This window comes from Zingiber officinale, chromosome 8A, assembly GCF_018446385.1.
Source record: "Zingiber officinale cultivar Zhangliang chromosome 8A, Zo_v1.1, whole genome shotgun sequence".
NCBI lineage: Eukaryota > Viridiplantae > Streptophyta > Magnoliopsida > Zingiberales > Zingiberaceae > Zingiber > Zingiber officinale.
In genome coordinates, this window is record NC_056000.1 from 41,708,053 (window position 1) to 41,724,176 (window position 16,124).

Here is a 16,124-nt window from a genome sequence, read left to right on the forward strand (position 1 = left end):
TTCACGAGTGAGTGATGTACATTTTTGGGCTGAGTCCTATACGGACTCCTCTTCCGACCAGCTTCGGTAAGAATTTTGCTTGGGCATTTGCTTTAATTGCTAACTAATTTCTTCTTCTTTTCATGCAGCTGACATCGTTATGGACTCGGTGATGGCCGGCGTCCTGAAGAGAAAAGCAGCGGCGCTGGAGGCCGCGGCGACCAAGGAAATGGAGACGCTGGGTATTCAGCCGGTCGGTTCTCACGAAGGAGAGAGCGGCACCCAGGCCGAATCGGAGCTACCCCCTCCAGGGAACCAACGGCCCCCGAGGAAGGGTCCGTTCGGGAGGAGGAACAGCCACTGCAGAAGAGGCGCCGGGTGGAGACTCCGCTGCGCTCGGCTATCTCCACGGTCCGACCCTCCGACCGGGCCGCCGTGACTGCTAAAGGCAAGGCGCCTGTGCGCGAGACCATTTCGTCCGACCGGACGCCGTCTGACTGGGACGAGCTGACTGCTCCGGTTGAGGCCATTCCGGTCGACACTCTCCCCCCTGCTCACCGTTCAGCCCAACGCTTCCCGGTCGGGCGATCCCTGGTCACGGCCGCACAATACGGGTAACTCTTCATCTTCCGATCAAGAGTTGCTACCTGGCCGACCAGCCAACCGTGCCCGAGCACACCATTACTTTGAAAGGGCCCTCGCCGAGATGTGGGCTGACGCCGGGCGCGCGTAGCAATGATCCCCCTCCGGAACTTAGCCAACAGCCACATGCAAGCGGCTACGGGGGTAAGCTTGTTGAAGTTTTGTCAGAATATTTCCGCTCGGCTTTTAACAACTGCGCCTTCTTGCTTCAGAGATGGGTGGAAGAGATAGCAGTTTCCAACCGCCTGGCCATGGCGGAAGAGGAGATAAGGCAACTAAAGGCGGCAGGTGGTCCGAGCGGCTCCCAAGGCCCTTCCTACTCCGAGCTGCAAAGAGAGCTGAAGAAAGCTCAAACTCTGCTGGCTGCTGAGCAGAAGAAGACAGCTGACCAGGCCCACGCTCTAGCCGAGTCCGAGCGACAAGTCAAGTCGCTTGACGCAAAGATAACTCTGGCCACCACTCGGAAGAACACAGCCATCTCCGATCTGGAGAAGAAAAACGTGGAGGCCCGGGGCCTGGAGTTGAAGATAAAGGAGCTGACAGAGCAGCTCGACCAGGAGAAGGCAGGCCGCTCGGCCGATGCGGAAAAGATCGAACATCTGATTGAGGCCCTCACAAGCTCCCAGGCAACCTTCAAAGAATACCAGGATGCCGAGCCGAGCCGAGTTGAGTTGCCGCTCTACGACAAAGCCATATCCGATCGCTCGAGTTCTCAGAGAAAATTTACGAGCGGATGTACTCAGCTTTCGACTTGGCCATTACAGCCACTATGACTTATCTGAAGTCGAAGGGCCTTCTTCCGGAGTCCACCAATATTCCAGCCGGCGATCAGGTGGAGCTCCTGAACAACATTCCGAGGGACCTCTACGACTACATCGAGTAGTTCTTGTAATTTCGCCGCTCGGCTGAACATGAATCTTTTTGTACTTAGGCCACTCGGCCTAAGGTTTTAATTTCAATGAAATGCTTTCCTTTCGTGCACCCCCTCTTTTTGCAGTCACCTCGCTAATACTTGTGCTGCCTGCTCGTCTACTATCACACCTTTGACCTTCGAGGTGCATTCTCGCAAGTGTTTTCCCCAGCCCCTCCGTTCGGCCGAATATCATCCGATGTTGCCAAGAATCGCTCGTTATAAGCCGATCAGAACTTTTGTACCTCGAATCTGAGCGGAACTTAGCGCCGGTCTAACTATCGGCGGAGAATACGGATAATTGTAGTGTCGACGATATTCCGCTCGGATTATTTATAGACGCCGAGGCGTCTCTCGATGTTTAACGTCGGTGCTCGACGGCGCGATTATTTATAGCCGGTCGGCGCGGCTCTCGATGTTTAACGACGATGCTCGTCTATCTTTCGCTCGGGGATTTATAGACGCCGGCTCGTCTCTCGATGTTTAACGTCGGTGCTCGACGGCGCGGTTATTTATAGCCGGTCGGCGCGGCTCTCGATGTTTAACGACGGTGCTCGTCGATCTTCCGCTCGGGGATTTATAGACGCCGGCTCGTCTCTCGATGTTTAACGTCGGTGCTCGACGGCGCGGTTATTTATAGCCGGTCGGCGCGGCTCTCGATGTTTAACGACGGTGCTCGTCGATCTTCCGCTCGGGGATTTATAGACGCCGGCTCGTCTCTCGATGTTTAACGTCGGAGCTCGACCGCTCGGTGATTTATAGCCGGTCGGCGCGGCTCTCGATGTTTAACGACGGTGCTCGTCGATCTTCCGCTCGGGGATTTATAGACGCCGGCTCGTCTCTCGATTTTTAACGTCGGTGCTCGACGGCGCGGTTATTTATAGCCGGTCGGTGCGGCTCTCGATGTTTAACGACGTCGATCTTCCGCTCGGGGATTTATAGACGCCGGCTCGTCTCTCGATATTTAACGTCGGTGCTCGACGGCGCGGTTATTTATAGCCGGTCGGCGCGGCTCTCGATGTTTAACGACGGTGCTCGTCGACCTTCCGCTCGGGGATTTATAGACGCCGGCTCGTCTCGATGTTTGCTGTCGTGTTTCGACGGCGGTTATTTATAGCCGGCGGCTCTCGATGTTAAACGAGCGTGCTCGTCGATCTTCCGCCGGATTTATAGACGCCGCTCGTCTCTCGATGTTTAACGCCGGTGCTCGACGGCGCGATTATTTATAGCCGGTCGGTAGCGGCTCTCGATGTTTAACGACGGTGCTCGTCGACCTTCCGCTCGAGGATTTATAGACGCCGGTCTCTCGATGTTTAACGTCGGTGCTCGGCGGTTATTTATAGGCGGTCGGCGTGGCTCTCGATGTTTAACGATGGTGCTCGTCGATCTTCCGCTCGGGATTTATAGACGCCTCGTCTCGATGTTTAACGCGTCGGTGCTCGACGCCAGCTTATTTATAGTCGGTCGGTAGCGGCTCTCGATGTTTAACGACGGTGGTCGCCGATATTCCGCTCGGGGATTTATAGACGCCGCTCGTCTCTCGATGTTTAACGTCGGTGCTCGGCACGGTTATTTATAGCCGGTCGGCTCTCGATGTTTAACGACGGTGCTCGCCGATCTTCCGTTCGGGGATTTATAGACGCCGGGTCGTCCTCGATGTTTAACGTCGGTGCTCGACGGCGGTTATTTATAGCCGGTCGCGGCTCTCGATGTTTGACGGTGCTCGTCGATCTTCCGCTCGATTTATAGCCGGCTCGTCTCTCGATGTTTAACGTCGGTGCTCGTCGGTATTTAGCGGTCGGCGCGGCTCTCGATGTTTAACGACGGTGCTCGCCGATCTTCCGCTCGGGATTTATAGACGCCGGCTCGCTCTCGATGTTTAACGTCGGTGCTCGGCGGCGTGGTTATTTATAGCCGGTCGGCGGCTCTCGATGTTTAACGACGGTGCTCGTCCGATCTTCCGCCGGGGATTTATAGACGCCGGCTCGTCTCGATGTTTAACGGTTTCTCGACGGCGCGGTTATTTATAGCCGGTCGGCGCGGCTCTCGATGTTTAACGACGGTGCTCGTCGATCTTCCGCTCAGGGATTTATAGACGTCGGCTCGTCTCTCGATGTTTAACGTCGGTGCTCGACGGCGCGGTTATTTATAGCCGGTCGGCGCGGCTCTCGATGTTTAACGACGGTGCTCGTCTATCTTCCGCTCAGGGATTTATAGACGTCGGCTCGTCTCTCGATGTTTAACGTCGGTGCTCGACGGCGCGATTATTTATAGCCGGTCGGCGCGGCTCTACGGTTTAACGTATGGGCTAGACGGCCTTCAAGGCTAACTCCTTACCAGGTCGAGCGACCTTGGCCTTCATAGCTCATCTCGTGCTCGAACTATTTTTATGCCCGGCCGAACAGCACGGGTCATTCGCTCACGAGTTTAAATATATACCCCTCTCGGCCGGTCGACTCGGGGGTTTTTGCTCTCTGAGCGCTTGGCCCGGATAATTTAAATGCCCCTGCCGAACGGCAAGGGGTCTTACGCAATAATCCTTTCGGCGGAGAATGCTTAATGTATTTCCATCTCTTTGCTTCCTGCATCACAAGTACATAGGCAGCTAGCATATACAACCGAATAAATTACATCCGTGCACCTTTCATCCAGCCCGATAAGGCTGGAAGTGATTTGCACTCCACGGTCGCTCCAGCTGCCGTCCGTCTTCATCCTCCAAATAATAGGCTCCCGAACGGAGCTTCTCAATAACCTTGAAGGGACCTGCCCAAGGGGCTTCAAGCTTGCCGACGTCGCCGACCGGCTTGACTTTCTTCCAGACAAGGTCGCCGACCTGGAATGATCGAGGAATGACGCGCCGGTTATAGTTTTGCTTCATCCGTTGACGGTACGCCATCAGCCGAACGGATGCCTTGGCACGCTCTTCGTCGACCAAATCCAGCTCCATGTTCCTCCGCTCGGCGTTGCCTTCATCATAACACTGGACCCGGACGGACTCGACGCCGACTTCAACCGGAATGACCGCTTCGCCGCCGTACACCAGATGAAAAGGTGTAACACCCGTTCCTTCCTTAGGAGTTGTTCGGATGGCCCATAAAACGCCCGGCACTTCATCCGGCCAACTTCCTCCCAAGTGGTCAAGCCGAGCGCGCAGAATACGAAGAATTTCCCGATTGGCTACTTCGGCTTGACCGTTGCTTTGGGGGTAAGCCACAGACGTGAAGTGTTGCTCGATGCCGTAGCTTTTGCACCAATCTTCTAGGACCTTCCCTGTGAATTGCCGCCCGTTGTCGGAAACCAGTCGACGAGGGATACCGAACCTACAGATGATGTGTTGCCATATGAATTTTTTGACCATCTGTTCGGTGATCCTGGCTAGTGGCTCGGCTTCTACCCACTTGGAGAAATAATCGACCGCCACCAGCAAGAATTTCCTCTGCCCGGTCGCCATTTGAAATGGACCCACGATATCCATTCCCCATTGATCGAACGGACATGAGACGGTTGATGCCTTCATCTCCTCTGCAGGTCGGTGGGAGAAGTTATGATACTTCTGGCATGAAAGACATGTAGATACTGTCCGAGCGGCGTCTATTTGTAAGGTCGGCCAAATATATCCAGCTATCAGGATCTTCTTAGCTAATGATCGTCCGCCCGGATGCCCTCCACACGATCCTTGATGTACTTCTTGGAGAATGTAAGCCGAGTCTTCCGAGCTCACGCATTTCAACAGCGGACGTGAGAAAGCCTTCTTGTAGAGCTGATCACCGATGAGTGTGAACTGACCGGCCCTCCTCCTGAGCAGCTGGGCTTCATCCCGATCGGCCGGTGTGGCTCCCGAGCGGAGGAACTCTATGATGGGTGTCCTCCAGTCGCTTGGAAACGTGAGGCTTTCCATCCGGTCGACGTGCGCTACCAGCAGTACTTTTTCAATTGGTTGCTGAATGGTGACCGGCACTATAGAACTTGCTAGTTTGGCTAAGTCATCGGCTACCTGGTTCTCCGTTCGGGGAATCTTTTGAATAAGGACATCTCGGAAAGTAGCTTTGAGTTTTTCAAAGGCTTCGGAGTAGAGCTTAAGCCGGACGCTGTTGATTTCAAAGGTGCCAGAAAGTTGCTGAGCGGCCAACTGTGAATCCGAATAGAGTGTCACCCGACCGGCTCCTACATGCCGCGCTGCCTGCAATCCGGCTATGAGGGCCTCATACTCTGCTTCATTGTTGGTGGCTTTGTAGTCCAGCCGGACAGATAGGTGCATCTTTTCTTCTTGAGGTGAGAGCAGCAATATTCCAATCCCACTTCCGAGCCGAGTGGAAGACCCATCCACATATATTCTCCACAGAGCTTCCGGCTCTGGCCTTTGCACTTCGGTCACAAAATCAGCCAAGGATTGCGCTTTGATCGCCGAGCGGGGCTGGTATTGGATGTCAAATTCACTCAGTTCTGTCGTCCACTTGATGAGCCGTCCGGACGCTTCTGGATTCAACAGTACTCTTCCTAGTGGACTGTTCGTCCGGACAATGATGGTGTGAGCCAAGAAATAGGGTCGGAGGCGCCGAGCGGCTAGAACCAAAGCAAAGGCCAACTTCTCGAGCCCGGTGTAACGAGATTCAGCATCTTTTAAAATGTGGCTTAGAAAATACACCGGCTGCTCTTCGACGCTCGCCCTCACAAGTGCTGAGCCTACAGCATGTTCAGTTGACGACAGATACATATAAAGTGACTCACCCCCGATCGGCTTGGCAAGTACAGGCAGAGAATTTAGATATGTTTTCAACTCTTCAAATGCTCGGTCACATTCTTCATCCCACTGGAACTTAGTAGCCTTGCGCAGGATCTTGAAGAATGGCAAGCTCCGGTCGGCGATTTTGGAGATGAATCTGGACAAAGCAGTTATCCGACCGGTCAACCGTTGCACTTCCCTTGTATTTCTGGGAGGAAGCATGTCTTGCAGAGCTTTCACCTTGCTGGGATTGACTTCAATTCCCCGCTCGGTCACTATGTACCCCAAGAAACGCCCTCCTTTTGCTCCGAACATGCACTTTTGGGGATTTAGCTTGACTCCATATTTGCGAAGCGTTCGGAAGGTTTCTTCCATGTCCTTGAAGAGATCGGCCGCTCGGGCGGACTTGATAAGAATGTCGTCCACATAAACTTCCAGATTCCGCCCGATCTGCTCCCTGAACACTTTATTCATCAAGCGTTGATAGGTGGCCCCGGCATTCTTCAATCCGAACGGCATCACATTGTAGCAATATGTGCCGTCGGCCGTTACGAAGCTTACTTTTTCTTGATCTTCCCAGACGAGCGGCACTTGATGATAGCCTTGGTAGGCGTCGAGCATACAAATTAATTCGCAGCCGGCCGTAGAGTCCACCAGCTGATCTATCCGGGACAGGGGATAAAAATCTTTGGGGCATGCTTTGTTTAAGTCCCGAAAGTCGATACAGACTCTCCACTTGCCGCCCGACTTGGAGACTAATACTACATTAGCCAGCCACTGAAACCGCACTTGATATGGCCTCAAAAGTTTCTCTACTTCGCCCGGATGATGGCATTCGCTCGGCACTTGAAATCCTTTCCTCCGCTTCATCGCCGAGCGTCCGGCGGACATGCAACCCATGCCGCGCTATGCTCGGGAAATTTCGCAACTCATGTGTCGACCAGACGAAGACATCATGATTTCGCTGGAGGCATTGGATCGCCTCCTCCTTCTGCCCCGCATCGGAGGCGATATAAGTCGTGTTCTCCGATCGGGTCGGATGGATCTGAACTTCCTCCTTTTCATCATAAATTAAAACAGGAGGTTTCTCGGTTATGGCGTGTACCTCGATCCGGGGCGCCTTCCGAGCGGAACAGGCTTCTGCTTGGATCATTTCTATATAGCACCGCCGAGCTGCTAGCTGATCTCCACGTACTTCTCCTACTTTGTCTTCCACGGGGAACTTGATCTTCTGGTGGAAGGTGGAGACGACCGCCCGGAACTCGCTGAGCGCCGGTCGTCCTAAAATGACGTTGTATGATGAGGGAGAGTCCACCACCACGAAGTTTGCTGTTCGCGTCCTCCTGAGCGGCTCTTCTCCCAGTGAGATAGCCAGCCGTATTTGTCCGACCGGCTGCACTTCGTTACCCGTGAACCCGTAGAGCGGCGTTATCATGGGCAGCAGCTCGGCTCGATCAATTTGCAGCTGATCGAACTCCTTCTTGAATATAATGTTGACCGAGCTCCCTGTGTCAACAAATATGCGATGAATAGTGTAATTTGCTATTACCGCTTTGATGAGCAGAGCGTCGTCGTGGGGCACTTCTACTCCTTCTAAGTCTCCGGGCCCGAAAGTGATTTCCGGTCCACTTGCCCGCTCTTGGCTACAACCAACTGCGTGGATCTGTAGCTACCGGACGCCCGCTTTTCTGGCTCGGTTGGAGTCTCCTCCAGTCGGCCCACCAGCAATAACGTTGATCTCGCCTCGGGCAATATTGCTTCTATTCTCCTCTTCCCGAGCGGACGGTCGGGACCGTTCTCTGGACGCCCGTCGATTCTCCTGTCTCGGAGACCGATGCCGATCGGGCGTCTGTTGATGTCGCCTCTCGGTGCGTGTCCGGTCGGCTTCATGGGTCCTTTGTCTCCTGTCGACGGGAGGAGACCGCCGTTCGGCATTCCTGGGAACGGGATTAGCCACGAAGGGAAGACTTCGACAATCCCTCGTGTTGTGCGTAGAACATAGGGGTCCATCTCTTCTTTGGCTTGGGCCGAGCGGCAGCTACCTCTTGTACGTGTGATCTGGCATGGGGGGATCGGATTGCTTCAGCCCTCGGTCCTCTTGGCGGTTGATGAGTGGCCAAGGGTCTCCGCTCGGCAGGAGGAGCCCGTTCGGTTGGTGTTTCTTTCTTCCTGGCTACCTGCGCTTCTTCCACGTTGATATATTCATTGGCCCGGTGCAGCATATGATCATAACCTTGGGGCGACTTTCGGATGAGCGATCGGAAGAAGTCCCCGTCCACAAGGCCTTGCGTGAAGGCATTCATCATCGTCTCCGATGTGGCCGTTGGAATATCCATCGCCACTTGGTTGAATCGCTGGATGTAAGCTCGAAGCGATTCTCTCGGCTCTTGCTTGATGGCAAACAAGCTGACACTTGTCTTCTGATAACGCCGACTGCTGGCGAAGTGGTGGAGGAAGGCTGTTCGGAAGTCCTTGAAGCTAGTGATGGATCCGTCCGGCAGTCTTCGAAACCACCGTTGAGCCGATCCCGAGAGAGTGGTAAGAAAGACTCGGCACTTTACTCCATCTGTATATTGATGGAGCGTAGCTGTGTTATCGAACTTACCCAGATGATCATCCGGGTCTGTTGTTCCATTGTACTCGCCGATCGCCGGGGGCGCATAATGTTTAGGCAGAGGGTCTCGTAGAATAGCCTCCGAAAATTGGCGATTGATCCGCTCGGGAGATGAGTCCGCTCGGGGAGTTTTCCCCTTTCTGGCGTCTCGCCTAGGCATTTCGTCGGAAGAAGATCCTCTATCTCTCCGAGCTGGCCCGGCTTCAGGGGTGCGGAATAAGGCCCGATGGAATGCAACGGTGGCTTGAGGTGCGTCCGCTCGGCCGCCCGATGTAGATGTTGCTTGTTGCTCAGGCCGCTCGGCTGATGCTTTTTGTTTTAACTCCACAAGTTTGGCGGCCCTCATCTCGACCAGAGCGTCGAGTTCTTCCGTCGAAAGCGTCACCGTGTGTTGTCGTCCAGCCTCGTCCATTGTTCTCGTTCGAATGCAGGTGCTTTCCCACAGACGGCGCCAAATTGATCCTGTCCGAACCAGAAGCCAACAGACGCTGGGCACGTGGCGCTTCCCGACTTGCTGATGTAGATCTCCAACGGATGGCGCGATGCTCCGGCTAACCTGCACAGAAGTCGGGCCGGGAAGGGGGTTCCCGGCGGTGACCCTCCGACGCTCAAGTCAGTTAAACTACGATAAACAAGGTGGTTCTCAAAGTGATTTTTCGCGTACCTGCGGCGAAGTAAGAGGCTCTATATATAGAGCGAGGAGAGATCTAATGCACGTTTACCGAAGTGCAGACGTGTCAGCAACCCATACCTCGGCATGTACTTGTCAGAGAGCCTACCTGACCCATATCGCTACAGTCAAAGCATGCCCCTGATGGGACAGCATAATCCCCTGTCACAAGATTTGGAGCATGGCACACACATGAAACCTACCGGCTGTCAGAGAAAGAAGTCTCTTGTCCTTTTCCCTTGCTCCAAACTTGTTGTCCGGGCGGACAGCTCCCTCAACATCCGGCCGGACGTCCGCAGTAGTTTACTTGTGCTTTGTGGAGACTAATAAACAGGGGTGCTTTATGACTTTGGTCGGTCGAAGGTCAGCTCGGTCCATGACCTTTTCAACTGAGCGTCGGAACCCCGATTTGACAGGGTGCCTTCCAACCATAAGCGCGAGCCGGCCGGACCCTTCCGAGTATTCGATTCCATCGGCCGGCCGGCAGTCCGGTCAGACCGGCCGTCGACAGCCACCCGTCTGGTCGGACCACACTCTCCCCGGATGGGCGGCTGCTCCGATGACCTCCACGGGGCGTTGACTCTGCTAAATGGGGTCCCCCATTCTTACTGCCAGATCATTATTGGATCTATATATTGAATACACATCCATTTAATCAAAATTCCCTTTATATATAATTAAGCATTAGATTATTTAATTAAGATTTAATTTCTTTAATGATAATTAATTATGTTAATTAAATGTAAACCTATTTTATAAAATTAAACTCATTAAAATTGACTATGATTTCTGTTGAGTTCATATTTCCACTTAGGTTATTGTTTGGCTCGAGGTAGGCCACCGGTAGTTGGGCAGATTGTATGGCGCCGATCAAGGGACGGCCCGCTCATCTCAGTGACTTCCGGCCGTCTATCTTGACCCAAACTATAATCTAAATGGGAAGATAAACTAGAAAAGACATAATTAATTTTGATCAAATTCTAATCACGACCCGATCTAAACTCTATGTTTTGGCCTTGCATTTCATCCGTCTAGTCGACCAAAATTGACATTTTGGTCGACGAAAAAGAAAAGTCAACTAAAAATAAGTTTAGCCAACCTAAATGGCATCAGAAGATTCAGATTTCATCCAATCTGATTAATCAAATATGATAAGTTACTTAACTCAAATGGTTAGTCGACTAACAATAACAATAGTCAACCAAAATTGCAATAGAAGAATAAATCTCAAATTTTTTTTAGTTTAGTCGAATAAAACTCGATCAATGATAGAAAAGGTCTAGATCCGGATGCGGTGGTTTGCACGAGTGATTTTGGTCTACTAGAAAGTAAATCTAGTTAGTCAAAAACACACAAGCAGATTTTATGGAGATTTCACCATCATTTCTAGTATTCGATCTCAAAGAGAGTGTTGCCTACGTTCCAGGGTCAATTTAAGCAATTTACGACGTTCTACAATGACTACAAGTCATTCATTTCAACAATGATTTTTATTTTCTTATATTAGTTGTAAAGAACAAAAATTTAATGTATGAGATTTCTCTACCTTTGAAACGTACCTGCAAGGGGAAGAGGTATAGGGTCAACCCATCAAAGGATCATAAATTGTAGAGTAAGAACTGAGAATTTCGAACCATGTAAAATTGATTTACTCTATGTTTCCATTTTTTTAGGTAACCATAGTCATTATGGTATTGTTTTCTTTTGGGAGGCAACTTAATATATTAGAAGACAATGGATCAAACAATAATGGCCAAATCAAAAATAGAGATAGAATACATAATTATGGTTCCATTAACATGTGATTTTATCTAGATCAAACCTAGTCTTCCATAAATAGACAAAAAGATATATAAATTGGCTAATAGATAGCTAACTTTACTAATAAGTCTGAGAGGTTCTACAAATCAATATATTTGTAGATAACTAGGGCTGTAATTGTAAATACACAAAAAAATCATGGATGTGAAAGAAGATACTAAGATTATAAAGATAAATGCTACTATCTAGGGGAGACCTTAACAAATTTTCTCATTAACTGGTACCATTTTATGTTTCTGATTATTTACAAACTAAAGTAAATTCATAGTCCATATCTGTCAGACACAATTTATTGGAACATTTTATAAACAATTTAGTATAACCCCACTATTCATATGACCTGAGTTTCACAAGTTTCCAACACAGCAGCACCATAAGACTTCAGGTTTTCAGAACTTTTCCTGAAATCTAAATCAATATGCTACGCGATTCTGGGTGTGAAGCTATGGATATAGACAAGTAACAAGCTCAGCAAACAGGTTCCATAATCTCTCAATTCCTGCCAAATAGTCTTGAGCAGTAAGTGTCCGACCCACACCATGGAGAACTTGAGAGTGATTATGAACCCTTGAATACTCTTCTGGCTCCAGTCGACCTAGATTAGTTTGTGCCTTTTATGTTGGAGATGAGGGAGTAGGGTCTACCTCAGGACTGCCTGATGGTGTTTTGAGAAAGTTCAGTGAAATAACAACATCAGTCATTGACGGTCGAACTGAAGCCTCTTGTTGCAGACACATTGCAGCAACAGCTACTGCCTGGCTCAAGCCATTCGGTGGGTAATTCCCTTGTATAAGTGGATCAACTAGCTCAGGGAATCTCTTCTGGTCTCCCAGCATTGGCTTTGCCTGTAGAGATATAAATATGTTTCGGTAAATTACATGTGACAATGGAATGCCATAACAAATAATATAAAGAATTAACAGTCATCCTGTATATACAAAGATGTCCAATGCATAAGCTAAAACTGTTAGGGTACAACAAAAGAAAAAGAAAAAAAAAGTCTAGTAGATTTCATACCCAAGAAACAAGATTCTGTTCATTTGTTGGCCTAGTTGTATCAATGGCCCTCCTTCCTGTGATCAACTCGAGCAAAACTACTCCAAAACTATACACGTCTGATTTCAAGCTTAGATGCCCTGTTCTTGCATACTCAGGTGCACAGTAGCCAATTGTTCCCATCACCCTAGAAGAAACATGAACTTTATCCCCCACAGGGACTAGCTTTGCCAGACCAAAATCAGAGAGTTTGGCATTGAAATCCTGATCAAGAAGGATGTTAGAAGATTTGAAGTCACGAAAGATCACTGGTGGGTTTGCCTTCTCGTGCAAATACTCTAAACCTTGAGCAGCACCATAAGCTATTTTCATTCTTGTGTACCAGCTGAGGAGTTTCCGATTGGGTGAGATAACTGTGGAGAAAATTTATTTATTCCCAATTGTAAGAGCCTATCACACATTAAGTTGATGCATGAATTGAAAAATGGAAAATAGCATGCTGCTGCAATGTATGGATTCTTCAATAAGTTCTGATTTTAATACCAAGCAAATGATCTTCTAGAGAGCCCATAGACATGAACTCATACACCAGTAATCTTTGATCACCATCAGCACAGTATCCAATAAGCTTCACTAGATTTTGATGATGAAGGAGGCTAAGCATCAATACTTCGACAACAAATTCTTTATTGCCTTGGAAACCAGCCCTGTTTAACTGTTTAACAGCTGCTATCTAAACCCAACAGATCATAACAATGTCAGTGAATTTGTCATACAATAAGATCTATTTTTAATGAATGCAAGAATGCCATATCAAGTAAAAGCTTGACTTTGATTAATTTACCATTTTACCTGTCCAGTGTTCTCAAGGTAACCTTTGTACACTCTACCAAACCCTCCTTCACCTAGGAGACATTCAGCTCGAAAATTCTTTGTAGCTAATGCAAGTTCCTCAAATGTAAATGTTAGCGCAGCAATATTGCCCTTGCCAGAATCCCTTTGGGATGCTTCAGCGGAAGGCTTCTCCGAGTAGTCTGGGAAATGGAAGTTCAGAAGTAGACAATGTGAACATGAAAAAGTGCAAGCAGATGATTAATCAAGCATTGAAATCATGAGCATTACATTCTTGGCAAACTATTATGGTATAGAGACATGTTGCCTGTAGTCATTGAATACTTTTAGCTCTCAGAGGGAATAAATGAAATGAGGGTAGAAGAGAATTTTGCATTGATGAATGTCTGAAGTTCCAAACCAGAAGTTACAGTCTGATAAACTAGAAGATGTTATGCCGTTTTCTTTTGATTTTACAGTCTGCAGTACATATCTACAGCCTGTCTTTGGCGAGAAAATAGATGCACTATTTTTTTTTTTTGTCATCCGAGATTCCACTAATTCAGTTTTAGTTCAAAATGCACACAAGAACCTAGATATCATTTTCGTTCAAATACGAGGTAGTAGAGATAGAAACAACGGTAAACTGTATGAAATTGGAATGGAAAAAATGCTTAGAACCATACGTCTTCCAGCGACCAGCATACAAAATGAATAGTTTAAGATGGAGCCTAGACATCCATATAATTAAGAAGGCAGAAAGAGGGCATTCTTCTGAATTGTTCTTTGTTATCCCTTAAAATGGAGGGGAAGACGATGCAATAGTTAGGTCGAACAACAGAGTCCATTAAAATAAAATTAAAAAAAAAGGAACAAAAACAGGATAAAGAAAGAAAGCTCACCAGCCGTCTTCCTGGACACATTATCTTTTGCGAGGCTTTTTCCAGGAGCAATTTCCTTCCTTTGGCTCTTTTTGGAGAAACATGGAAAGCAGCTCATTCTCGACAAGTGCCAGTGCCTCCAATTTCCACAGAAACCTAGAATTCCATTAGGCATATGAATTGACACAACTCACGGACGAAAAGAATAACTTCCGGCATCCGGGCCGAAGAAGCTTGAACATATGGTTCCAGCCAGACACTGCCCTTGCGATTGCCGAACAGCACCACGACCTACCAGGCCACAGCTCCAATCTATCTTCGATGAAGCGTCAGCGTACGAGAGAAACAGGTGGGAGCGCGATCCAGGACCCCGAAAGAGTTGGGCACGGCTTATGGGGGAGATGAAAGCCCCCAGATCGCTGATGCGATTTGCGTCGAAGATAGATGTTTGGCCGGGGTAGGGTGGGGCGGGGCGGGAGGGGGATGGCGGTGGCGAAGGAATGGCAACAGAAGTCGGCTTTTCCGTTTGGGGCGGAAGCCAAAAAGTAGGGTGCCTCCTCCGGAAGCGGCGGCGAGGATCTGAGGCCATTTTGACCGCGCAGGGAACAGATGGGCGTCCGAGAGAGGAAAAATGAAAGAGGAGATTTGAGGTATTTTAAATTGGAACCAAAAAAAAAAAAAAACTTCACTTTTTTATATTGAAATAGTCTTATTTATTTATTTATTATTAAAATACTATTTCATCTTATTTTAATATTTTTTTAAAAAAAAATAATTTTATTTTTGATATTATAATAATTATGAGATTTACGGTACCATACTTCAATTTTGATCGATACTATTAATATTATATTATAATAATATTTTAATTTTAATTAATATTAATTTTATATTATAACAACTATAAAATCATAGTTTCTGTATTTATACAATTTAGAAGCTATATAATTATTAGGATTATAATTATTAAGATTCCATATTTGTCCGTAATAGTTATGAATTTATAACTGCTGTAATATTATTAAAAATAAAAATAGGCTGAAATCATAAATGTTGTTTTAATAATATATTAAAAAAACTTTTAACTGTTCTAATGGAAAGGGGTTTTTGACTTTTGCCCTTTAAATTTAGTATTTGGATATGATCTTCGCTTATAGGTTTTGGATTGTGGAATTAGAATAAATTGAAATTTAGTTTATTCTTTCTCTGAATTTAAATTATTTATTTTCTAAAATTAATTTTGAATTATAAATACAAAGGTCTAAATATATAATATCGATATTGTTTTTTTAATCAACTCAAGACAAAGTAAATTTAAATTCTCTCAATTTAGCTAAGTTAATCTCTAAACCGATTAAATCAGAAAAAAAAAAAAGGAAGGAGGAGGAGGAGGAGGTGGTGGTATGTGTTGTGTTCCTTAACCCTTAATTTTATTGAGATTTTCTTTTGATGATTGAATCTTTAAGGATATTATAGTAATTCTAGCTAAAAAATTGTTAAATGATTCTAAATTTATTGAATTTAAAAAAAAATTGTAGTATGTTGCTTGGAGCATTTAGAGTGATATTTTTTTTTTTGGTGAGATTTTAGTCCTAAAAGGAAATCAACCGTTTAAGACATAACGGTTAGAAAACCTGATTAAGTTTTGTATTGAGTCCCTTAATGTTTTAAGAGTTTTGCTATGGTTTTATTCTTATACACATACGTATTTTAAATGATAATTTATTGAGCTGCATAGTTAACTTTCTCTAATATTCAAATGGTATACATCATATGATTATGGTGCAGTGGTAGGTCACCTAGATTATCACTTAGATACTCATGATTTGATCTCCAGATACGATGAATTTGTAGGAATTTTCTATTCAAATGGGGCGTGCAACCAAAAAATACTGGACGTTTGGGTCACTTACGTAAGCGCTTCCCGATTTACCCCGATGGTCGATGAAAAAATTTCATGGATTCACCAAATCGATTGTTCCAATCAATTTCTAAACATTTTGTGCTTCATCTATGGATTCTAATTGACTGTACTAGTTGATTGTCAAAAACTTATA

At 47.2% G+C, this 16,124-nt stretch overlaps 1 protein-coding gene across 2 annotated transcripts; it reads right to left on the minus strand.

Moving 5' to 3' along the window:
- Positions 1-11,525: 11,525 nt before the first annotated feature.
- Positions 11,526-14,703, minus strand: LOC122008613 (probable serine/threonine-protein kinase PBL26). Of its 2 annotated transcripts, XM_042564403.1 has the most exons (6): positions 14,363-14,703; positions 14,089-14,223; positions 13,208-13,389; positions 12,899-13,088; positions 12,377-12,768; positions 11,526-12,204 (listed from the first exon to the last, which is right to left on the minus strand). In XM_042564403.1, the coding sequence occupies exons 2-6, from the start codon at positions 14,183-14,185 to the stop codon at positions 11,974-11,976; spliced, it is 1,092 nt and encodes a 363-aa protein (XP_042420337.1). In that variant the 5' UTR covers positions 14,186-14,223; positions 14,363-14,703; the 3' UTR covers positions 11,526-11,973. The 2 variants fall into 2 exon arrangements, with proteins under 2 accessions (XP_042420337.1, XP_042420336.1); XM_042564402.1 differs by having other exon boundaries at positions 14,089-14,703.
- Between the last annotated feature and the right edge of the window lie 1,421 nt (positions 14,704-16,124).

Excerpts from the sequence above, each read along its gene's own strand:
- LOC122008613 (XM_042564402.1), bottom strand. The coding sequence starts at position 14,242 with ATGCCTAATGGAATTCTAGGTTTCTGTGGAAATTGGAGGCACTGGCAC. Across the intron at positions 13,390-14,088 it reads TGTGTCCAGGAAGACGGCTG|ACTACTCGGAGAAGCCTTCC; the intron begins GTGAGCTTTCTT and ends TCCATTTCCCAG. Across the intron at positions 12,205-12,376 it reads AACAGAATCTTGTTTCTTGG|GCAAAGCCAATGCTGGGAGA; the intron begins GTATGAAATCTA and ends ATATCTCTACAG.